Source organism: Chrysemys picta, chromosome 3 (assembly GCF_011386835.1).
Source record: "Chrysemys picta bellii isolate R12L10 chromosome 3, ASM1138683v2, whole genome shotgun sequence".
Taxonomy (NCBI): Eukaryota; Metazoa; Chordata; order Testudines; family Emydidae; genus Chrysemys; species Chrysemys picta.
In genome coordinates this window covers 45412324-45437688 of record NC_088793.1, presented here as the reverse complement: position 1 = coordinate 45437688, position 25365 = coordinate 45412324, and the positions used below count along the sequence as shown (strand labels likewise).

Here is a 25365-nt window from a genome sequence, read left to right as displayed (position 1 = left end):
GAAGCTCTCCCACCAACATTGTGCTGTGCACACTACCACTTATGTCAATGTAACTTATGTTGCTCAGGGGTGTGTATTTTTTTCACAGCCCTGAGTGTCATACATTTTGCTGACATAAGTGGTAGTATAGGCATGGCCTTAGTAAGAAGAGTTTCTGTTCTGGTGGAGCTTTTAGCTTCTCCTTTCTTCTACTCAGGTTATTTTCATTCATTTCTATTTACTCCTGGTACCATGAGGTGTTCAGAAATCTCTCTGCACCCAAGGGGCTTGAAAGACGTTCTCTTTACTCGGTGATTCAGTTCCAAGTGTCTCTTCATATCCATGTGTGGAAGATAACTGGAAGAGATTAAGCAGAGATTCACTGTGTATCTGCAAATAATGAGTGCCGGTGAAAAAAGAAAACAATTGGAAGGTAGCCTTATTTTTCTGATAATAACAGGTTCTGATTCACTTGATGTGTTTGACAGTTTTCAGTTAACTTAAGCAGAGGAGGCTAATTATGAAACTATTACAGAAACTTAGGGAGTATTGCACTCCATGGAAAAAATGAAACATATGAGAGAAGGTTTTAACCTGAGGGTACAAAAATAAAATGAAGCCGTAGTCTAGGTTTGTTGTGGTGTATTTAAAAAAAAAAAAGAAATTAAAATGGTAAACTATCAGTTTAAATGCTCATGGATTTCCTCGTCTGGCTTACAGGCTAGGGGGCTCTGTATGGAAGTGTGTGATCAGAGAGTCAATCTGCAGAAATCTAGAATAAAGTGAGGTAAATTGTGCCTCTCTGTTTTATGGAGTACTCTGCTTTGGGGGTGTCTTTTTTTGGTTCCTGTGTGCTATCAGTTTGAATTTTAAGACATAAAGTAGTGTTACTTTGCAAGAGTATTTCATGTTTTTATTGAACTTCTCTGTGTGTATGGTATGAACATAACATTTGTAACTGGCTTTTCAGCCTTAGATTAGTCTTGCAAATCTAGGTCCCTGATAAGAGACCAGACTGTGACCAGAATCTGGAACAAATAGCTCAGATACTGCTAGGAGACCCAGAATTACCCTCTGACAAGGCAGTTGGAATTTGCTACGCAATGGAAGTCACTCAGAATGAAGCCTATGGCACATGGACAGTGCTCTGATATTGTAGACATGATTGAGAATCCAAAATAACCACAAGAAAAAGGATATGAGGCAGAGAGGCATGTGGAGCTCAAAGTGAGAGTCAAGCAAGAACAGTTGATATTTCAAGGGAGACCTCGTAGTCTAAGTCAGTGGTCTCCAAAGTGGGATGAACAAGAGGATCCTTGTGGGTGAGCGGCAGGAGCTTCTTTTTTTTTTTTTTGCTTCGGCAAAAACGGTAGAGCCGGCGCGGCAGGGGGTGCGTGCTCAAAATTTTTTTACTGATAGGGGTGCACGATGAAAAAAGTTTGGAGACCACTGGTGTAAGTGACCATGGAAGACACTTGAGATTTTAATTGAATATTGATAATAAGTTTAGTTGCTAGCCTGGTTATAAGTATTTGGAATTGTGTGTTACAGAAAATATTGGTTGTTGACTGTTAAATTTTGGCTAGAAAAGGAAGAAGCGATATGGGCACTAAATGATTTAGCTTCTCAGACAGGAAGAGTGGGGAGGGGACACTGCAGAAACTCATATTCTGTTATGAAGAGGCAGGTGGAGTTGTGTTACTGAATAAAGAGGATTGCCTTCAAGCACGTTGGGTTTAGAGTGATCAGTCACCTAGCTGGTAGACAAGATTAAGGTTTGGGCTTTAATCCCAGTCTTATGCCCATGTGACTCCAATTATTTCAACTGTGTTAAAGTGGAGGAACACAATGGAGAACCAGGCATGTTGTTCCTGATTCACTTCTCATTTATATTCGTGCAATTCCAGAGTAACTCCACTGAAGAAAATTTTCAGCTGGTGTGAAATCAAAATCAGGCCCATTATTTTTATATTTGATTACTACATTGTAGTTTGCATAATTTACTTATCTTGGAAATAAAGTATTTAGTGTTTTTACTTTTGTATTAACTATGTTGTACAAAAAACACATTTTACTGAAACACTCTTTTTAGACTGAATTATTAAATAACATGGAGGTTACCTGCTGAATGTGATAAAGTGACACAATAGGGACATTTAATTCTGCAGTGAAGACATAGCCTAATTTGGGTTATCTGCCCTCAGGTTAACTACTCTTGAGTTAGCCTAGCTCAAGTGAGAGCAAGTGTTGTTTCAGTGTGGTTGAACAGCACACAGTGATTGTGGAAGACTCTGATTTGTGCTAAATTTGAGCTGTAGTCAAACCCCAGCCAGTTTGAGTAAAAAGCACCACCACACTCAGGTCAAGGACTTTTGTGTGTGGATCAGACTAAAGTCAGGGGCAACACTTGACTTAAGCGCGAGTTAACTCTCCAGTGAGGACAAAGGCTTATAAATTATGAAATTTGAATATTTTTACTGGGTTTAGAAAAACTAAAAGGCTAATTTGTTTTTACATAATTTGCCTTGTCTGATGTAATAGCACAGAGCCATTAGGAAGGGCATCAGTAAGGGTATATCAAGTGGAGTCCCGCGGGGATCAGGTCTGGGTCTGGTTCTATTCAATATTTTCATCAATGATTTAGATAATGGCATAAAGAGTACACTCATAAAGTTTGCAGATGATACCAAGCTGGGAAGGGTTCTTTGGAGGATAGTATTAAAATTTAAACTGATCTGGACAAACTAGAGAGAGTCTGAAGTAAATAGGATGAAATTCAATAAGGACAAATTGAAAGTACTTCACTTAGGAAGGAACAAACAGTTGCACACATACAAAATAGGAAATGACTGCCTAGGAAGGAGTACTGCAGAAAGGGATCTGGGGCTCATAGTGGGTCACTGTTAGGGGGGGAAAAAGCAAACATCATTTTGGGATGTATTAGAAGGAGTGTTGTAAGCAAGGCACAAGAAATAATTCTTCCACTCTCCTTTGCCCTAATTAGGCCTCAGCTGGAGAACTGTGTCCAGTTCTGGGTGCAACATTTCAGGAGAGATGAAGAAAAAATTGGAGAAAGTCCAGAGAAGAGCAACACAAATGATTAAAGGTCTAGAAATCATGACCTATGAGGGAAGATTGAAAAAACTGGGTTTGTTTAGTCTGGAGAAGAGAAGACTGAGGGGGGACATGATAATAGATTTCAAGTACCTAAAAGTTTATTACAAGGAGGAGGGAGAAAAATTGTTCTTTTTAACCTCTGAGGATAGGACAAGAAGCAATGGGTTTAAATGCAGCAAGGTGGTTTAGGTTGGACATTAGGAAAAACTTCCTGTCAGGGTAGTTAAGCACTGGAATAAATTGCCTAGGGAGGTTGTGGAATCTCCATAATTGGAGATTTTTTAGAGCAGGTTAGACAAACACTTGTCAGAGATGGTCTAGATAATACTTAGTTCTGATTTGAGAGCAGGGGACTGGACCAGAAGACCTCTTGAGGTCCCTTCCAATCCCACGATTCTATGATTTTATGGTTATTCATAGGGAAAAGGATGTAGTAGGAAACTTCGCCTAAGGCCCATTCCTGCAACTTGTTTCTTTGAAGTCAGAGAGGCTCCATATAATTTCAGGGTGCCCTTGTGTGGAGCTCATTGCAGGAAGGGACCCTTACTGTGGATTCATAGATTCATAGATTCTAGGACTGGAAGGGACCTCGAGAGGTCATCGAGTCCAGTCCCCTGCCCGCATGCAGGACCAAATACCGTCTAGACCATCCCTGATAGACATTTATCTAACCTACTCTTAAATATCTCCAGAGATAACTGTTCCTCTCTCTTTGTAGGTGAACTGGACACTTTGATATGACCCACGTCATTGTGAGTGCCTCCAAATTTAATAAAAAATCAAAAGCAATTCTTTCTCTCTTCCCCTCCCATGCCACATCCACCCCTGAAGTAATAGATGGGAGGATAGCAAACAATCCTTATGCCCAGATTTGTTAAATGGGGGAAAAAAGTATAAAACTCTTGTCTTTTTAACTTAGGTTAAATTCAGGACTTATGTGCCATTTCTGTACACGTTACACCACCTACTGTTGTATTCTGATGGACAAGTCACTCAGGTATATTACGCATCTGATTTTTTTTCTCCTGTACCTGCACTATGTTGTGAAGATGTGTGATGGTGAAAAATACACTTGTTTGTTTTAACTAAACATTTGAAGGTCTGGGTATAACAAACACAGTCTCCTACTACTTTAACCTGGCAATATACAGTATGTGATTTTGTGTATGATAAAAGGAATGTGCAAAACATGTTGTGACATATGAAGTAAGCAATAGCTAACCAGGGTTTTTATGGGGAAAAAATGACTTAATTGGTGGGTTAACAATGTTTTTGCTTGGGATGCAGCTTTTTATATATGTTCTAAGGAATGTGAGTTATGCTCATGTTGATTTTCAGTTGCTGTCTAATAGTTTCTGACTGAACAATTCACTGAAAATATTGTCTGTTCTTTCTAGACGTGAATTTTGTGACATTCAATCTCATTGCCTTTGTGGGAGTGTCTCTACAGTGGTTTTCCTACAAAATATTCTGAAGTATTTCTAATGTATTTTGTCCCACTAATTTGTTGAATGGCAGAAGTATAACATTCTGTACTTCTGTACTAAACCTTCTTAAAACCCTTTAAGAATTAATACAAAGTGTGTGTGTTTGTGGGGGAGGGAGAGAAATATATGCAAAGCTGACACAATATTTTCCTTCTAATCTTACCATGTACTTCATCTTTATAGGTGCTGTACAAGCCATCCTGCAGTAAAGGGGGTATGTCTGTTTAAGGGGGGATTTTTTTTTCCCTTGAAAGTCAATTTCAGTTCTGCTCTTTCCCCAGGAGGTGTCTGAATAGAGGTCAAACCATTACTGTCTCTTGGGAGAAAATAGCATCACTTGCATAATATTCAGTTTCAATAGGGAAAAGTTTAATTTCTGTTGAATTTTGGTCTAAAATGTTCTGCAAAGCCAGGGGATCAGTCAGCCTTGTTTTATTATTCTGTGGGTCAGTGATATATTTTTCCCATGTATTCTCCCTTTTCTCTTAAATTTCAGGAAATATTAAATTTGATCCACAAGCTATTCATCATACTGACAATAATACTAGTGGGAATTGGTGCCAAAACACTAAAATAAAACTCAGGTTTCAGAGTAGCAGCCGTGTTAGTCTGTATCCGCAAAAAGAACTTAGAGACTAACAGTCTCTAAGGTGCCACAAGTACTCCTGTTCTTTTTAAAATAAAACTGTAGCTGTTTTGCACAAAAGGGAAAGACCAGTGCACCAGATCAAAAATAAATTTCCAAACAATAAAAAAGAATTGTATTGTAGTCATGACAGTGTGCTCTAGTACTATTATAATTGTTACTTATCAAGTTTATTACATAAAACAAGAAACAATCTCTACCCCCAAAGAGATTCCAATCTACATAAGGAAAAGAAAGATTAGGGGAAAGAAAGAGAATATAGAAGAGAGTGAACAATGTGATGGTAGCAAACAGCATATTAGTTCCATTTTAATTTTGGTTTCCATTTGTTATAGACATCCTTTCAGTGGGTTTATGTTAGGAGGGGATTAGCTATGTGGAAAGATAAAGAGCGGAGGGGATAACTCAGTGGTTTGAGCATTGGGTTGCTAAACCCAGCATTGTGAGTTCAATCCTTGAGGGGGCCACTTAGGGATGTGGGGTGGCAAAATCAGTACTTGGTCCTGCTAGTGAAGGCAGGGGGCTGGCTTGATGACCTTTCATGGTCCCTTTCAGTTCTATGAGATAGGTATATCTCCATATATTATTATTAAATGGAGGAGTCCGGAGACCATCAAAATAGTGTGATGACATCACCAGAGTCCATCAGTCCCTGTTTGAACTGTTTTCTGCAGCTGCCTTGTGCTGGCTCTGTTTCTGGCTGTCTTCTCCCTGCAATTTCTTTCCAAAAGCCCACAGGGCTGTGAGAGGGACAAAATGTCTCATGGTTCCAAGTAGGCCTGAAGGTGGGATCTCCCCTGAATAGTTCTGGGCCTGGGGTGCTGCATGTGAGGATGGCCACAACTGAGCCCCATTTTGCCTCTCCCACAGTGCATTAGTACTAGAGAGATACAATGTTATCACAGCTTTGTTTCTCTCTGTGTCCATGTATTATTAACTATGTATTAAGCTATGACAGAACTATGAAATCCATTTCTGAAAAAGTCATGGGGAGACTTTCAAAGGCACAAAGTGCAGTTAACCATCCAGCTGCTCACTCTGACTAATTTTTAAAAATATGTAAACATTTGTTTTTTTTATGGTGGATTACTGCCAGAAGGCTGCAGAAAGAGTACATATCTTAAGATGGGTGTTGAACAGAGGGTGGTGGGATGATGCTCAGTCCAGCTCCTTTGAAGTCGATGGAATCCTTTGTACCGATTTCATTGACAGTTGAATCAAGCCTCTTTTGCACAAGCTAGAAATTATCACATCGTCTAGCCTTAGCATAGCACTAATTTTGAGTAACCGAGTCTTTGCATTTTACTTTTCTAAGATTTCCTTCATCAATGGCTATTAGTCAGGATGGGCAGGGATGGTGTCCCTAGCCTCTGTTTGCCATATGCTGAGAATGGGTGAAAGAGATAAATCACTTGATGATTACCTGTTCTGTTCATTCCCTCTGGGGCACCTGGCATTGGCCACTGTCGGAAGACAGGATACTGGGCTAGATGGGCCTTTGATATGACCCAGTATGGCTATTCTTATGTTCCTAACCTGCCATGAAGTGAGTATGACAGTGAAATATGTTCCTTAGTGGTTTAGAATATAAAAAGGATGGCAAAACAAAGTTTTTTAGTCATTTTTTCATCCTTTATTTGGTCTTTATCAATATCAAAATATTGGTATTGGTGAGCAGCCCTTAGTTCTCAAAATGAATGTAAGGAGTTGCTACTTGGTAGCAAGCTTATGTTAAATACTGATATTCATAAGAAGGTGTGAAGGCTAATTACACAAGAGACACAAGGCATGATATCTAAAGTCATAAATTGACTGTTCTATTAACTTTCTACCAAGCTGACTTCTATAGGTGAAGCAAGTAAACCACCAAGAATACAAACTTACATAATTTTGTTGGTATTATTTAGCATATGTATTAAGAGGAAAGAATACTTTAGAATATTTATCCAAAATGTGTCTTAAAACATGACAAAAATTTGAAGAGCATCTAGAGCTATGTGTGCACTACTTTTTCCCTGTATTAAGGGAATCTAAGACTTGTCTCTATTATGTCTTTGTTCCCAATGTTTGTCTTTATTAATGTTTTGCAGCATTAAACTTAATTTCTTTAGCTGTGTTAGTCAGAATTGATTTCACTGAACAATCGTTAAAATTATGTATTTATTTATTAAACAATTTATTTATTAAACATTATTACTAGCAATATGACCACAACTGCACAAGACACAGAAAAATCTGTGACTGCAAAAGCAATGAATAGTATGGCAAGGGGCACACTAAAAGAACATAGATATATAGACAGATGGTCTCTGTAGTCTCAATATACGGGTGTCCCCAAATGGATACAGTGAAAGATTCTATTTTTGAATACTTGTTTTGGGGTGCTGGTGGATAATTGGAGGGGCAATCAGTAGGCTAAGAATGGGCTGCTGGACAACCAGACTGTGCTGTTACCTGGCAGGTACTGCAAGCTCAGTGCCCAGCTGAGCAGAACCTTTGATTTCCACTAGCTCAGCCTGCACTAGTGAGTTCCCACTCACTCACCAGACTAAAACTCCAGCCTCTTCCAAGAAAGTAGAAGGGCAGGAGGAGTCCTACAACCTTGGTGTGTGGAGAGAAAGAAAAGGGAAGAATCCCTGGCTCCCCACTTACTATCCCTATGTTTTTCTTAGACTGCAAAAGAGAGAGAGAGAGAGAGAGAACTGCCTGCTATTGCGGGATCTCTGGGAGTCAGATAATAGGTTTTCTCTTCTTTTGATTGGGAGTTGGATAGGAAGGAACTCCCAGACTATTTAAATACTGTGTTAATTTACAGTTCTTCTGCTCACCAGCCCAGCCCTGAACAATGGTTTCTCAACAGTTCTCCTCCCTCAGGCTAGGCCCTTTTCCCCAATCACAGTTAAATTACAATAGCTAGAACGAGTGCCTGAGGTGAGACATGGGTCTAGGATGGACTTTAATGGGGTGAGTGAGGTGGGAATTTAAGGCACATGGTTGTGTGGCGTGGAGGTCAGAGAATGGTTTGGGAAAGAAACAAAGTGCATTAGAAGAGGAGTGAATGTGGAAGGGAGGAAAAGAATGAAATATAATAACTTCTGTTCTTTAAAAAACGGTATGGAGATTCTTCCGGTATTCCTGGTGAGAATCCATAGGTGAAAGAAAAGAACATAAATTCTCTAGAAATTGGCCATGCTTAATACTATATGTTAGTATTTGCAAGGAGTCTTTAGGATACTACAGCAATAGTATCAATATAAAATGTTGGCATTCCAAATGTCTGGCTATATCATCACAGTGGTATTATACACAGAAACATCATGAGAGATTCCAAGTTATCATTAATTTTAAAACTACTGCTTATATTTATTTTTATTATTTATAACATTTGTGGGGTTTTTTATTTGTGCAGGTTGTCTGGATTTCAGCTGCCATCATCTATTGTGAGCACAGGATCTATCCTCACACTTTGTTTCACCACAGACTTTGCTGTGAGTGCTCAAGGTTTCAAGGCTATCTACGAAGGTAAGATCTGCCTGTTTTTATCCTTGAAAGTTACTTGGAGAGTTATTGCAGGACCTCATTTTGAAATGGGTTTGTTTTGAACTGTTGGTTTGACCTTAGTGTCCCCTGTTGAGACCTTGAATCCAAAACTACAAATATACTGTGACTTTTCTGTATGCCAGCATGTCATTCATGGATGTAGTCTTTATTTTAAAATTGTGCATACAATCAATGGTGAAATTGAGTGTTTGAATCCATACTGGTTTGAGATGATGGTTCCAAAAATGGGTCCTGAATTATATACATTTTAAAAATTTGATTTTTTTTCTTCAACAATTACTTCTGAAAAATTTCTTTAAATGCTGGATGTGGGATATAAAATAAATGGTCTGGATACTAATTTGATCTTGAGAATTAGTATGAGAATCTTTGCTTATGGATAAAATGCTCACATTTAGAAACTGAATGGCTTTGATATTTGAAAAAAATGAGACAAATAACAAAGGAGTCAATGTGAAAGATGATAAATAAGTTTAAGAATTCTGCATTTGTAGACAAGGTAGGGCCAAGAACTTCATGTCTGCCATTATCTACTATGTACTTAAGTTTTAGGCTCTTAAAGCAGGAGTAGTAATATTGATATAATAGCTTTGAATCTTACAGGAAGGATAATACACCTCTTTTGATTTCTTCATCCTACATTTTGAGGATGTTATCAGATTCTGTGGAATATAGTAAATCACTTATAATACTGAGTTGAATTATTATTTTTTTGTGTAAATACTTCTACATAGTTAAAGTTGTGACAAGCTTGGTTTTGGACCCCTTTCTCCTAATCCAATTTTGCAAATATGAAGCCAGGCTTCCTGCAATTTAACAAGTTTAGACTTCTGACAGAGGAATTTATTTCAGAAATATTTGGGACAATAAGTTATTTATCAGCTACTACAGTATGAAAAGTCTGATTTTTTTTTTTCACCTTTGCTTTGTGTGAAACATAGCTCAGAAATGGCTTGGCCTTAGGAATTTGGCCTTGGTCTATTCTTTCCAAGTGTGGTGGGATAATTTTAGTTATTCAGAATTGATAGTTTTTTTGTTTTCAAATGTGCCTAAATCCTGTTAATTTAGGTTTATAAGTTACTTAAACATTTTTGAAAATTTTACATAATTCTTATTCAAAAGTTTGATAACCCTGGAGCATTTATTCTGTGCATTTATGGTGGACTTCATTATATTACCTATTGACTAGTAATATTTCACTGTCTCTCCTAGACTAGTACATACCTTTCCCATATTAATTAGACACCTTGTGATTAATTCTGGGTGGAATTTTCAAAAGTGTTATCTAAGGTTTTGTTGCTGTGACAGTGTACTATCTGAGCAATAGCTTGAAGTCTTCAGTTTTGTTTCAGATGTCCAGCTGTGGTTACTCTATTGATAGCTGGGGGATACTAGAATGAATTTAATTTGGTGTTTGCGTCCTGCGAGTTGAATTAGAGGCCTAGTCTACACTAAATTTCTTTTAGCTAAAATTAATCCCTGGTGCAGTTTTGTTGGTAACTGGGGGCACTAGTGTGAATAAGGTACTATCAATCATCAGCACTTTAATCACCATTTTACCTGGGCTATCTCTAAACTGGATTAGATGATCCAGCCACCTTTTTACACTAGCATTCCCCACATGGATCTCACTAGTACAGCTGTACCAGTATTAATCATAGTAAGAAATTTTAGATGGTAAAAGACTAGACACATCCTTATGGCCCATGTCAGGAACTTTTCTAGGGGAGTCAAATAAAAACTTAAAAAATAGGAGCTATGCCATGGTTGCCTCAGCTGCAAGTAGATCTTTGAATACCTCCCCATCCAGTAGCTGCACATGAGATCCTATCTCATCCTTGCATGAAAACTATGCTCTCTGCTTTTCCTGTTGAGACATAATAGACTATTCAAAGGAACTTCTCTTGATTGTCTGCAAGGAAAAGATACACAGAGCCCTAGGCTGTAATATAATTATACTACTTGCTGGCCTATTTTCTTTTAAAACCCTGGTAGGAAGGGATGTAATTAACACTGACATATGTGGCGCCGCTCACTGGTTAAACAAAATTATAGTCTTTTGAATTTATTGCTGTAAAAAATGGGACAGTTCATGAGGTCTGCACTACTGCTTAAGTCGGGGTGGGCAAACTTTTTGAGCAGAGGGCCACATCTGGGTGGGGAAATTGTATGCAGGGCCGGGTCAGGAGGTTGGGGTGTGGGAGAGAGTGCGGGGTGTGGGAGGGGGTGCGGTGTTCAGCAAGAGGCTCAGGACAAGGGATTGGGGCAGAGGATGGGTGCAGGGTGTATGAGGAGGTTCAGGGCAGGGGTGCGGCTGCGGGAGGGGACTCAGGACGGGGGTTGGGTGCAGGAGGGATGCGGGGGGCTCAGGGAAGGGGGTTTGGGTGCAGGCGGGGTGCGGGGTGCCACAGGGGACTCAGGACAGGAGGTAGGGGTGCGGGGTGTGGCAGGGAGCTGGGGTGCACAGGGGTGAAGGGTGCAGCAGGGGGCACAGGGCAGGGGGTTGGGGTGCAGGAGGCGTGTGACATTTACGAGGGGGCTCAGGCAGGGAGTTGGGATGCAGGAGGGGTGTGAGGTGTGGCAGGGGATGGGGTGCAGCAGGGGGCTCAGGGCAGGGGGGTTGCGGTGCAGAAAGGGTGCGGGGTGCACGAGGGGGCTCAGGGCAGGGGGTTGGGGTGCACAAGGGGGCTCAGGGCAGGGGTTTGGGTGCAGGAGTGGTGCGGGGTGTACGAGGGAATTCATGGCAGGGGGTCGGGGTGCGGGGTGTATGAGGGGTATCAGGGCAGGGAGTTGGGTGCAGGAGGGGTGCGAGGTGCAGGCAGGGGGTTCAGGGCAGGGAGTTGGGGGTCGGGGTGCAGGCGGGGTTCGGGCTCCTGCCCAGCGCCGCTTACCTAAAGCTGCTCCGCGGTGGCAGCGGCGCGCACCGGGGCTAGGGCAGGATCCCTGCCTGCCTGCCCTGGCCGCACGCCGTGCCATTCCAGGAAGCGCTGCGGCCCCTGGGGGAGGGCGAGCAGAGGGCTCCGCATGCGCTGCCCTTGCCCCGCCTCCAGGTACCTCCCCCAAAGCTCCCATTGGCCGTGGTTTCCCATTCCTGGCCAACGGGAGCTGCGGGGGGCGGTGCCTGGAGGCGGGGCAATGCACAGAGCCCTCTGCCCCCTCCGCCTCCCCACCTGGGGACGCAGGGAAGTGGTGCCAACCGCTTCTGAAAGCGGCATGGGGCCCGCAGCACCACAGGGGGCAATCCCACGGGCTGGATCCAAAGCCCTCAGGGGCCAGATCCGACCCGCGGGCCGTAGTTTGCCCACCCCTGGCTTAAGTCAATCTAATTTACGTTGCTCAGGGGTGTGAAAAATCTCCCCCTCCCTCCCAAGCAATGCAGGTTTCACGCTGTCCACACCGGCGCTACGTCAGCAGGAGAGTGCCTCCTGCCAACATAGCTTCTGCTTCTCGCTGAGGTGGAGTAATTATACCAATGGGAGAGCGCTCTCCTGTTAGCATAGCGTGTCTTCACCAGACGTTCCACAGCAGTGCAGCTGCACTGATGTAACGCTGTAGTGTAGATGTGCCCTCAGACAAAGTGATGATTGCCACTCTCCAGTGTAAAAAGGTGCAAAGTGTATAAGTCACAAGAAACCTATATAGCAATAGCTAGGGAGAAGATTTATCAACAATTAGGAGTTTTGTGGATTTCCCTGGGAGGTCTGACAGTTCCTAACTCAGGCTAGACAGATTGATAAACTTGGCATTTAGGCTCCTGAGAGTGGCAACAGGGGCTTCTTCGCAGCATATTTAGGGCACTCCTTTATACATCATACATTGGGAGTAAGTTCTTCCTTATTAATTGAATATTGGTCAGTCAGGAACAACATTCAAAGGGAGAAATTCATCAGTAGAGAATAGATGTGTCCTGAATAATACTAAGGTAACAAACAGGTTTTCAAAGAACTTTGGAGCCAGAAAAAATGGGCTTTTCATCAGTGGAGTTATTCCAGATTAATGCTGTTGACCTCTCCCTTGTTTCATGGCTGCAGATGAAGAGGAAGGTTCTGAAGAATTCAAATATCAGGAGCAGTGAAGTAGAAGGGTGGAATAATTTATTTTCATGAACTTTCCACATTCTGGGAAGTTGCACAGTGTGCAACTGCAAAGCTAGCATTTTCCCCCACTTTCATTTGAATAAGAAATGTAATCTGAATTAGCCCCTAAGTGTTACACTCATACAATTAAAATATCAAATCAGTTTACAATAGATTGATTAAGCTATAGTTCCTTAAATAATAAAACTATCTTTAAAGTAAGCTTTTAAAATATTTATCATGTGGAAGAGCTAGCATATTTTGGTAACACTGGTTCAGATCTCATGTCAGTTTTGCATTACTGTAGCTCAATTCAACAAGATTTTCTACTACACTAGTTTCCACAACAGAGGGGATGCTGTCAGGGAGCAGGTTGCTTCTTCTTAATTCTGTGTCTGGGTGCTACCATACCTGTGCCAGATGGCAGTGGTCACGATGGGATCATCCATGAGGTAACAGTTGCTGAGTGCAGCCTACTCCAGCCATACCTCCGTCTCACCTCTCTCCTCCTTTGCACCCTTCACACTTCTGAGCAAGAGAGGGGGACACATGAGCCATCTATACTTACCCTATACCAACTGAGGACTTTGCACACTGAATCCTCAGGGGAAAGAAAATGCCAGTTTCTTTCCCCTCCTGGGCCAGAAGGCCTAGATTCTGGGCTATTGATTTTACTGCCTTTACTCATAATTTTCACTAGTGAGTATAGGAAGTAAAGCGATAATCGAGCCTACTGAATGCTGTAGGTTGCTATGAATGTTAGTGATGTTATTAATATTAAATAGCAGTGCTCGTAGTCCAAGTATTCATATTTATGAGATTTGCCTGCTGCCACGTAGACTCCTCGGGAATGTGAAATGTTGCTTCTCATGAGTCTATCCCACTGTGCAAAAATTGTACTTAAAATAAATCTGACTTTCCTGCAGTAAGCTGGCAAAAGTCATCTAGGATTGTGAATAAAGAGATCTGAGTGGTCATGTAGCCAGAATTCAGTTGTTGTTTTCTGCTAAGAACGAAACTTGCTTCAGCTCAACAGATTGCAAGGTTACATATTTATTTAAAACTAGATTATTTGACACCAGAATTCTTTTTTCTATATAGACTCATAGACTTTAAGGTCAGAAGGGACCATTATGATCATCTAGTCTGACCTCCCGCATGATGCAGGCCACAAAAGCTGACCCACCCACTCCTGGAATAATTCTCTCCCTTGACTCAGCTGTTGAAGTCCCCAAATCATGATTTAAAGACTTCAAGTCGCAGAGAATCCTCCAGCAAGCGACCCCTGCCTACCAAGCGACTCCTGCCCCATGCTGCGGAGGAAGGCGAAAAACCTCCAGGGCCTCTGTCAATCTACCCTGGAGGAAAATTCCTTCCCAACCCCAAATATGGTGATCAGCTGAACCCCGAGCATGCGGGCAAGATTCTCCAGCCAGACCCTCCGGAAAAAGTTCTCTGTAGTAACTTTTAATATCCCATCATTGACCATTGTTACTAATTACCAGCGATGGCATGTTATTGACCTATTGACTAAAATCACGTTATCCCATCAAACCATCCCCTCCATAAACTTATCAAGCTTAATATTTTTGAATATCAGTAACTATCAGTAACTATGGTAATCTTTCAAGATCTTGCATTGAGCACTTGAGCACTCTTGTTGCAGACAGTGTTATGGACTAGTTGTTATTTGCCAGAATTATTGTTGAAGTAGAGGAAGTTCACATCAGATGAATGGGTATATATATGCAAAAGTCTGTGAAATTTAAGAAATAGTAATTTGCAGAATTTTTTTGTAAATTATTCAAGCAAAACTATAAAAAACTCCATGAATTAAACATATGTTGGCTGGCATTTTACCATTTACACTACTGGAGTTTAAGGTCATAAATTGAATCCAAGACCTTACCTCAAATCTAGGAAATGGAATTTTCATCGGGGAAGTTTCTATCTAGCATTATTCCTATTGATTGTTATTTTATAGAAAGAGAAAGGTTGCAGTGTTCTGTAATACATAAGGTACTGGACTGGGAATCAAGTGACCCGAGTTATATTCCCAGCCCTGCTAGTGAATTGCTGAGTGACTTTCGATAAGTCATTTAACCTCTTTTACTCAATTTTCTTTCATTAAAGTGGGGACAACAATTCTTACTCATATTTTGCAAAGCAGTTTGAGAACTACAGGTAGAAGCACAAAAATGCTGTTCTTATTATAAAATATTTTATTTTTAATAATGATATCATTTTATTATAAAATATTATTCAAAAGGAAAAAAAGCAAAAACATATCAACACTTCCCCATACATAGAGTACAACTACAGAAAGTTGAAAATAATTTAATAGTATTCACACCTGAAATGATACCGGAACAATATACAGATTAATATTTCATTCTGTAATGCTTTCTGTAACGGGATAGTCTAATAAACAACTGTCCTAGTAGTTAGGCAGTGGCCTTACAGTTTCTGCCAGTCTAATCATCCTTGAGGAGGACTCAGCCAAGTTGTATGCAGTGGACCTCAATCCCTCTTGAATGCTTAATGCTGGGAGTTCTGCTGCTACAGAGGAGCAGGGAGGCAAGGTAGAAGACCTGGGCCCCATTCTCTCCACAGCGTTTCATCCCAGGACCCTTATGGGTTTTTTCAAAGTGTCCAGAGCAGTTATCAATCTTCCCCTAAGTCACTTACTACCAGACTGGAGCTCCAATGTTTGGTGTGTGGTCACTGTTTAGAAGACACCCTAACAGTCTATCTGGAATGTCTACACTGCAATAGAAAGCCTGTGGCACTGACTCTCAGAGCCCAAGTGAGCTGACCCAGGCCAGCCATGGCCATGCTACTAGTCTTTTATTGCAGTGTAGACGTACTCTTAATGTCCTGTCAAAGCAGTCTCTGTTAAGGCTTTCAGGTCCCCAAGGGGGAAATCGAGATCCCCACTGCTAGAGGAGCCTTAATAAGGTGTACACACTCCTATCACAGCTCCTAGTATCAGCCTTGCTTCCTGGTGCATCCTGCAACTCCTTCGCCACTTTCCCTGGCCTACCAGTGTTCTTTTAAACTATTTCTCCACCATGAGCATGTCCTGTACCTGTTCAGGGGTGGGGCCTCTCTGGACCTGTATTGCTCTATTCCCTAAGGCCTTGGTTCAATATGGGGTCTGTAAACCTCATCACACTTTCCAGTGACATGGCACACCATGAGTCTACTAATCTGAGAATTCCGTGCCATGCATTTGTTCAGAATACCCAATGTATGTTCAGTACACAAAATGCATCAAGAAAGAAAAAAAAAATAATTTCAAGTTCTCTGTTCCTTATCATTTGTAAGATGAAATGATCATGTTACTTTATCTTACATTATGCTACATTGTTTACTGCCACTAAGTAGCAAACATCAGAAGCTAAAATGAGCTAGGGATTTTTAACCTACCTCAGTTGAAATTCCAAATGTATTTTGTCATGTAGAAATGTTAAATGCTTAAAAACAAAACAAAAACAAAAAAAATGCACACACAAAAAGCCAGGAATACTCGATTGGGCATGTGCTCGTATCTCCTCTTGACCACCACCTTGCCACAGTGTATTTTCTTTGACATCATGAGAGCTTGTGCAAACCCTGTCCCTCTTTCCACTCCCCTGAGGGCACCGTTGTTTTGAGCTCTAACAGTTTTCTGCTCATGTGAAGCATTAACATTTTATAAAAGAGGTCACCTTATTTCCTCGTACGTACTTTCCCTGGAGCGTCTTCAAATAAATAAATAAATCAATAAATAAATCCTTTCAGCATCAACAGCAGTAGACGGTGGTCCAGTTTCAAGGTAATGTCTTTGAAGAATTATCTGTCTTCACCTGTTACCCCCACTTTCCCACTGCTGAGTCCCTATATTTCTTTTTTTTTCTTTTTTTCTATGATTCAATACTCCAGTCTCACTAGGGACTGTGTGGGGCCAGGAATGTTCCTTTTTCCTTAAATTTACTCAGTGGGCCCTCACAAGCATCAAAAAGATTTGTTTCCTTTGGAGATCATATGGGGTTTGTTTGTTTGTTTGGACTTCACATGACCCCCCTGAGAGGAGACCAGAAGCTTGAATGCCAATATGACTATCATGTTTGCCATTGCATTCATTGGTAGACTTACTAGGTCTGCAAGTTATAAGCCTAACTACGGGAAAGCAAATAACTGATGTGCTTGTCATGGGACTAAGCAGGTTGAGTTGTGTATACTCAAAACGTTGAACCAAGTTTAGCTGATTAGTGTTGTACAGGGACAAGGTCATGTTAGCATCTTTGACTTACTGGGCCCATTTATTCCCTCAAAATTAACGCAATAGATGGACTGTACATTTGGCCACTCTTTCCTGTGGACACCCTTTCCAAGTGACACGGCTGCACCTGCACTTCTCTCAAGAGTAGAACCCCACAGTTCATGCTATTGTTGACTGGATTGCCTGGTGATAGCACCCATGTTTAGCAAGCATATTACCTCCAGCTGACACACTGGATTTAGCCACTGGTAAGGAATCCTCTCTGGGAGCTCTGACCCAAAATTAAATGCAGGTACAGAAAAGAGCTTGTCCAAAAGAGAGTATGGTGTATTTGTCCATAGGACTATCACAAGCAGAAAGAACTGGGTTAAAATAACAAAAGCTTAAATGCATACTGTCTTATCTAAATTTAGCCTTTTTTGCCAGTTTAAGCAGGTTCCATTTAACCCACGTTCCCCTCTGCAACTGCTGCCTCCCAGTCGGTCTGTACCCAGTCAATCTCAATCTCTCTCTTTCTCTCTGCCCTTAAGTCACAGATAGTCTTTCTATCCATTCCAAAGTCTCTTTGCTCAGAGTTCCCATCCAAAGATCTCCAGGGGTTTTGAGCATGGCAACTGAACCTGACCAGACTGGGTTATGCATTTCTCTAGAGGGTGTCAGAGGTAATCTTTCCACATTACACTTCTGGTATTGTCCATATGAGCATCAAACAACTGACTTTGGTCTACATTCAATCCTTGTAGGATTGAATGGACCAGATCAGTTGCTCTTCTGTCCCTTATTACCTTTTAGCCAGCTCATGGATGTATATGCATATACAGTCATAAAAATTAAGACAGGTAGTTCCCATATTCTTCAGTGAGTCTCCAGCAGACAGTATAATGTGGCTCTAGTCTTCCCCTTTCAAAGGGGAAACTCTGCCTTTTTTAGGTTTCTTCTTATGCATGAGTAGAATCAAAATCAATACCAACACTGTAGTTAAAAAAAAGTACAGGTATTTTTAATAAATATTGTCTGGAGCTGCATACCTTAGCTTAGACTTTGTCATTGATTGTTAGTGTATTTGACAATAGCATCTAGTGGCAATGGACCAGATCAGTTGCTCTTCTGTGTTTCATTAAATATTTGTCTCATGTACTATTCTGATAGTCTGTTTGATGTTCTTTTCAAACTGGGTTCTTCATTAAATCTTTAAACCATGAATATATTTTTGAGTTTACTTTTTAATGAATGTAAAGCTTGAAATAAGATCCTTTTAGGCTAAACTTTATAGATGTATTGCTTTTTGGTACAGAAATAATTGCTTTCTTGAAATGAGTTTGGATACAATTGTCCCTTGTTAACAAACTTTATTAATATGCAAAGTTACAGAACAGTCCTTATGTTAAAAAAAAAAAAAGTTTGTCCTCTTTTAGTGAATTTTCTTGCTTTTTTTTTTTTTAAACAAGACATGCTCCTGTCCTATTTAGAATGAAATGGAAAAAATTCATAATCATGAAGTGAAAAACAGAAGTGGTGGTTTGGTGGCCACAGTATAATGTTATATGTTAGCAGGCAAGATGTCAAGATTTGGGGTTAGGAGAACAGTGGCAGTGATGTTTCTTTGTTCTACAGTTTCTTTGTTCTATCTGTTAGCTAATCTGGTGTAGTAATGCTTTAGGCTCCAAGAGAGCTCACTTCAGCCCTGACACCCAGAGCAATGTTTTTTTGGAATGAAACTTGTACAGAATAGTGGAGGACTTAGTAAAATGAAAATTGAAGCCTTCATGAAAGTACAGATGCCCTGTGACCCCTCCCCCCCATTCTCCCGCTTTGTTCTCTAAATTTTATGAACAGGTTGAATAGTCCCTTGTTGGAAAGACCTCAGTTTATAGGGAACTCAGTTTGGAGATCAGAGCAAGAAACAGTCATTGTGTGGATTTGAGAGGGAGAAGATGGAAAACAAAAATGCAGTGCAGCCAATCTTTCATGCATATATCTAACGTATCATATATATCTATATATATAGATATATTCACACACTGTGCTTTTCATCTTTTCATGTCCTTCTGGTCCCTTAATAGTTGTTGCTCTTCTCTGAATTACCTTCAGTTTACTACATCTTTTTGATACTGAGGTTTCCTGTATTTACATAATGTTTCATGGTTTTTCTTGTTTAATTAGGCTAATAATAACTATGGAATTCTACAATTAAAAATATGCATCAAAACAGGAATGACTAAATGACTGAAGCTTTGAGCTATTTGTTTTATCAATTTAAAAGGACTTAAGACAAAAGAGTAAAAAACCTTGTTAGCTGTTACTGTACAATTAATACATAATTAGAAGCTAGTTATTTTACCCATTACTAGTTGCTAGTTAAAGATGCATTAATGTTGATACACTTAGTGTGGATACTATATTTTATAATCTCCTAATCCTCAAACTGAGTGCATTAGTCTTCCAAATGATCATATAATCATTCTGGGCCAGAATGTGATCCCCTTATTTGCATGGGTGAGCAGTTATTCTCCTCATTCCCATTAACTTCATTGGGCCTACATTTGTAAGTAACTATTTGCTAATGAGTATAAACTATTCACAATCTGACCTAATATATGTCTTCTCATCCTTTATCTCCCCCCCCCCCGACACACACACACACACACACACACACACACACACACACACACACACACACATATATATATATATATATATATATATATATATATATATATATATATATATATATATATATATATCCCTGTCATGTAATCAGTCTCCTCCTGTTGTTCTCATCCTAAGGCCAAATCTTGGAAACATTTACTACACTCATTACACTACTCTGCACTATGGGCCTGATCCAAAGTCAATTGCAGGCAAAGGAAAGATTGGCTTCATTGGGTTTTGGATTCAACTCTGTTTTTGATAGTGAGCATATGCAGATACATGCCTTATATGCAGATACACAACTTCATGTACATTCTAAAATCCTTGGGATAGGGACTGAATCTTTATCTGTTTTGCAGAGCCCATGGAGCACTTGTGCATTACATAAGTAATAGATAATTGAAGTCCATAGTGGTTCTTCACAGGAAAATAGCCTCCCAAGATGACACAAGTTCATAATTACATACTATTTTAATTTAAATCATCCAAAAAAAGTTTTGAAATCACTAAGTCCATATATTGTTTCAATCTCTCAAAGGAAAATTAAAAAATATATATATATGTTTAGTACACGTCCTGTTTTAATGCCATATCACTTCTCATCTATAATTGTTAAATTGTGTGGAAGTGATTGTGCAGCTCAGGCTGTTGTGCAGAAAATGTCTGCTGTGGCCTGACAATGAGGTAGCATGTAAAAGGTTGGAGATCTTGGCTCTATTCCTAGTTCGTTCAGCTGACAATTGAGCTGGGCCAGGGAAAGAAATTCAGCCAAGTAGATGGATGCTTTCTATAGAAAGCTGATCAAGGTTAGGCAACTGTTCATGTAATGAGTCTCTTTTATTTACCACCTCTGAATCTTCCCACCTGATTCAGGAGGATATGAAACTGGGGTTAGGTTGAACACTTTTTGGGAATTACCAGAGAACTTCAGATATTAACTGCCCTTTGCACCCATGAATGACAATTGCCTGGTCCTTGCTACCAAAACCATTTTAAATGCACTAATGTATTAAGATTACTTTTCATCAGGGCCGGCTCCAGGCACCAGCTTGGCAAGCTGGTGCATGGGGCGGCCACTCCGGAGAGGGGCGACAGGTCCAGCTATTCGGCGGCAATTTGGCGGATGGTCCCTCACTCCCGCTTGGAGTGAAGGACCTTACACCGAATTGCCGCTGCAGATTGCGATCGTGGCTTTTTTTTTTGACTGCTTGGGGCGGCCAAAATCCTGGAGCCAGCCCTGCTTTTCATTGTCTCATATCTTCTTTAGCCCATTCTAACAGTTTTTATAACATTTCAAAATTATTGCTCCCTGATACGATGCTAAAGCTAAACACTGTCTCCTAGTAGATTCTTTCACGGATCATATACTTTCCAAAGGATCTTGCCTTAAGATTCTCGGAAGCTTGCTTACTCAATTGGTGTGAGAGGCATATGCCCTGGTGTGGACAAATGTTCATACAGTCCTCTTGACCTCACTGGAGTTGGAGTTCATCCTTATTTGTTCATCATAGATCTGTAGGTTCTGCTCAATTTAGAGGTAGAGAGAGAGCCTGGAAACAGCTTTTTAACCGGCAAAAAAAAAAAAAAAATGGTGCCCCATTGTAAATAAGGTGTGTTAGTGAACATTCAAAAACAGCATCTCTTTTTAACTGAGAAACATGGGCACCCTTATAGAAAAGTCCTAAACAATTATTAGGCATGAAATCAATAGTTGTCTATAATAATTACTCCTCCTAATAACCAGGAATTTCATAGATATCCTCTTGCTAGAGAAGGGATATAATTTCCTTATTACATCCGAGAGGATTTTTCCATATAAGGATGATAGAAGTGAATCATGTGTTCTTGCAGAGCTAGAGAACTTTCAACCAAACATGCTTTATAATATATAAAACAATGAATTACACAAGACATAAGTGAAATTTCATCGTGTGTATCAAAACAGAATTCATACTTCCAAATCTCTGTACCTTCCATAGGTAGAAGGAGCATATGATCGTAAAAGGGGAGAGATGATGAACTGAACAAAACATGTGCAGTCAGCTACACAAGAAATATATATTGACTCTGCACTCTGTGGTGATAATTAAATGTGGATAGTCTTCACTGTAGCTCTTCATGAAATACCATGATGATTATGTATGCTTAAAAAGTACAGCAGAAAGTACTGTGAACTAGAGTACTATAAAGTAAGGGCTTGATTATGCCATTTACGCACAACTGTGCTATGGAAGCAGTGCCGTGTCACACAACAACAGTGAAAGCTGAGGGGGAAAAATGAGCAGGGGTGTGTCCAAGCTTCATCATCCTTTAAATGGTGTGGCCAACTCATCCTGTTGCACCCAGCCTGTGCAGTGGGCTGGCGCAGAAGGGGAGGGTTTGGCTATGGCCAAGTGACCTCCAGGCTCTTGTAGGTTGGCACATGCATCTGTGGGCACATAGAGCAGATTTTGTGAGCGTAAGGACTGTGATTATAAATGGACTAAGGAGGCTCCTTTTGTCCTACTCCTGCTCACCTCTGATTCAACCTGGCCATAAAAAAAACCTCGGCATTATTATAGGAATCGTCTTTTTGGTTGGGGGGGGGAGGTATAGCTATTTTGTTCTTCACTTTGTTCTGTTAGTGAACTTTTTTCTTTTAAAAATGTTTCACTTGAAATAATGAAGTACTAAAGAGCTCAGTTTGGGAAAGAAAAAGGTGGTGGGTGAATGGACAGCTGCTGTGTGTAGGATGTTCAGATTATCTTCAGTGCTGTCATTTCAGCTCTGCTGTAGGAGTGTAGCAAATGGCATTAATGCAATAAAACAATACTGAGCAAATTTCAGTTCTGGCCTTACATTGGCAAAAATGGTGTCTTACCATCATTGTCATATTTTATTTTTCAATCTGTAAGACATTCACACTTGCCCAGTTCCTACCCACACGCCATCATTGCTGATACACACAACAAAGACTGCTCAAAAATGACTTATTTATTGAAATGAGCCTTTTCAGGCGAGAGACGGAATATGAGAACTCAAATATATCACAGCTCTGACAACATGATTACTAAGACCCTATGCCTGGTCTCTATAGTAATAGAAAATAAATCTCTTTTAAATTAGCCAAGTTCATTACATGATTGTCAAGTTTTGAATTGTGTAGCATTTTTTTCACTTGATACATCTCTCTCAGAATAAAATGAAAATGAACCAGAAGTTATATTATATTTCTGAACTATAGTGTACTATATGGCATGTGCTGCAAAATTAAATGTCATACTCACCTTTTCAAAGAATGCAGCAGCAATGTTTTATACAATACTTTTAACATACTAGAGCATTTTAAAATTATTTGCCTTGTTTAACTCTACATTTTTAGGTATTGTAAAGGTTTTTTAGACGGCAGATTATAGTGTAGGAAAATAATTTAGGTTTTACCTTAAAGAAATGTTGATGGTTGCTTCTGTATATAGTATATATGGGATCTGATTTTAATTTTAGACTTTATTTATTATGTACTTGGGGAGGGGAAGAGAGTTTCTCTCTATTAATAATAATAATAATAATAATAATCCTTAAAGAGTATAGTGTTTTTTATCCATAGAACTTAATGCACTCTACAGAGGGTGGGTAAGGTATAATTAATTATTGCCTCATTTTTCCATTCTTCCCCCCAACCTTCAAATATATATTTTAAGGCCAAAAAATATTGAAACTGACTATTGCTGGAGACACTGGTTATACAGTGAGATTGTCAGAGACAATGATGATCTTCAGCTTCCATTGACTTCACTTGGAATTCAAGGTGCTTAGGACATCTGAAAGTCAGGCCCTAGATGTCTCAAGCTGGGTACTGAAAAACAGACTAGCAAAATTAATGGAGACTTTCAAAAATTATAGACTTAGTGACTTACTTAGATTCTCTGGTTCCTGGTCCCTTGTCTATGCTGCTAGATTACTTTAGCTACATGACAGTGACCATGAATTGGACCAGACTCTGTGAGAACAGTGATTTTATATTTTTCACATTTCAGCCTGCAGTTGGCAGTAATACCACCAAGAAATCCCATGAGTGCACTAAACATCTAACCTTCTTTGTTATTTCCTGAATTTGGATCTTTCCACTAGTAACAAATGGAGCAGATATTTCTGAATAAAGTGTCTGTGATCATAGGGAGGCATGATAGAGCCAACTTAAAAGGTGTGGTATTGGGAGAGTAGAACTAGAACTCTGGAATTCTTGGTACTGTGGTGTCCTGCACTCTGAAGGTGGCACTAGGTCAATTAAACATTGTCTGGGTTATGTCTGCATAACTTGGGGATTGCAGGAATGGCAGAAGTTCTGCCCCGAAGCCCAACTAATCTGCTTGCATCTGAAAGAGGCTAGAACGATCCACTTTGGAAGCTCTGTGCCTCTATACCAGTTCTAGAACCTGTTGGCCATCCCATAAAGCAGCAGATCCATTGGAGTTATACTGCTAAAGACTCCAAAGCCAGAGATTACATTATCTTTGCTCCAGATTTCACATGAGTCTTGTAAGGGATAATGCACATGCCTCTGCTTCCAACTTTTCTTGTCCTCAACCTGCCGTCCTACAGCCACAGATCCTTAACCCTTCACAGCATTCTTTGCAAAATCTGTAGTCGGGAAGAGGGCTATGTTGTGGAGGCAGCTTAGTCCCCCCCACCTCTTTGTGGAATGGGGCAGATCTGATTGTAGTATCTCCTGTGCATTAGTCTATTCAGGGAATGAAAGAGCACAATATGTCTGTTTAAAATTTCTTACATTTTTATTGATTACAAAATTTCTGATCCTTAGTCTGATGTAAGTCAGGAATCAGGCAGTCAATGCAGTTGTACTAATGAAAAGCTACTGAATGTGAGAGGAGAATCAGGCTCAGAATCTTCACTTACTAAGTATTGGCTAGTGTTGCTTTTGTGTTGCTAAACTGCTGTCACATTGCACCTTAGAGATGACTGTTTTTCATGAATGAAGTGATTACTTTAGTCCATAAACTGCTTGGCGATCCTTTTAGATCAAAGGTAGTAAATAAAAGTAAAATGTTATCTCTATGTATACACTGTACTTCAACTGTTCACAATCCTCTTTAAAAGTTACATATAGAAGAATGTTTATTTTAATTACATTTTTAATCAGTAAGTTATTTAGACCAATGGATCACCAGGTAGTAATATTCAGAATATAGATGTTACTTTGCTCATGACAATGAGAATATGAATACTATACATCTGAAAACTATATTTGAATGTTGCTTAATTCATTAAATGTATTTCATGTGTTAGATCATAAATAAAAGAGAAGTTAATCCTGTAGGATTGTATCTAATTGAAGAGAATATGATAAAAGTTGTCAATTTAAATATACGTAAGTGCTGTTTGGTGCCCAAACCTGATGATCCGAGAGCTTGGTTTACCACTGTTTATGCCACTGTAATTCCTCTGAAATCAGTGGAGCTACATTGCCATAAACCCAGAACAACACAGAAGAGATTCGGGCTATAGGCTGCATCACCATATTAAAAGAAAGAGAGAGAGAGAGTGAGAGAGATAGAATGAAATTAAATTGGATAGTTATATAAT

General features: G+C 40.0%; 1 protein-coding gene across 3 annotated transcripts in view; it reads left to right on the top strand.

Moving 5' to 3' along the window:
- Positions 1–25365, top strand: part of CSMD1 (CUB and Sushi multiple domains 1) — a 1932406-nt gene that overhangs the window by 512598 nt on the left and 1394443 nt on the right. For all 3 annotated transcript variants that reach the window (XM_008163737.4, XM_005289701.5, XM_065587776.1), the window contains one exon: positions 8639–8751. In XM_008163737.4, the coding sequence (XP_008161959.2) occupies positions 8639–8751 (113 nt within the window). The remainder of the gene's footprint in view (positions 1–8638; positions 8752–25365) is intronic.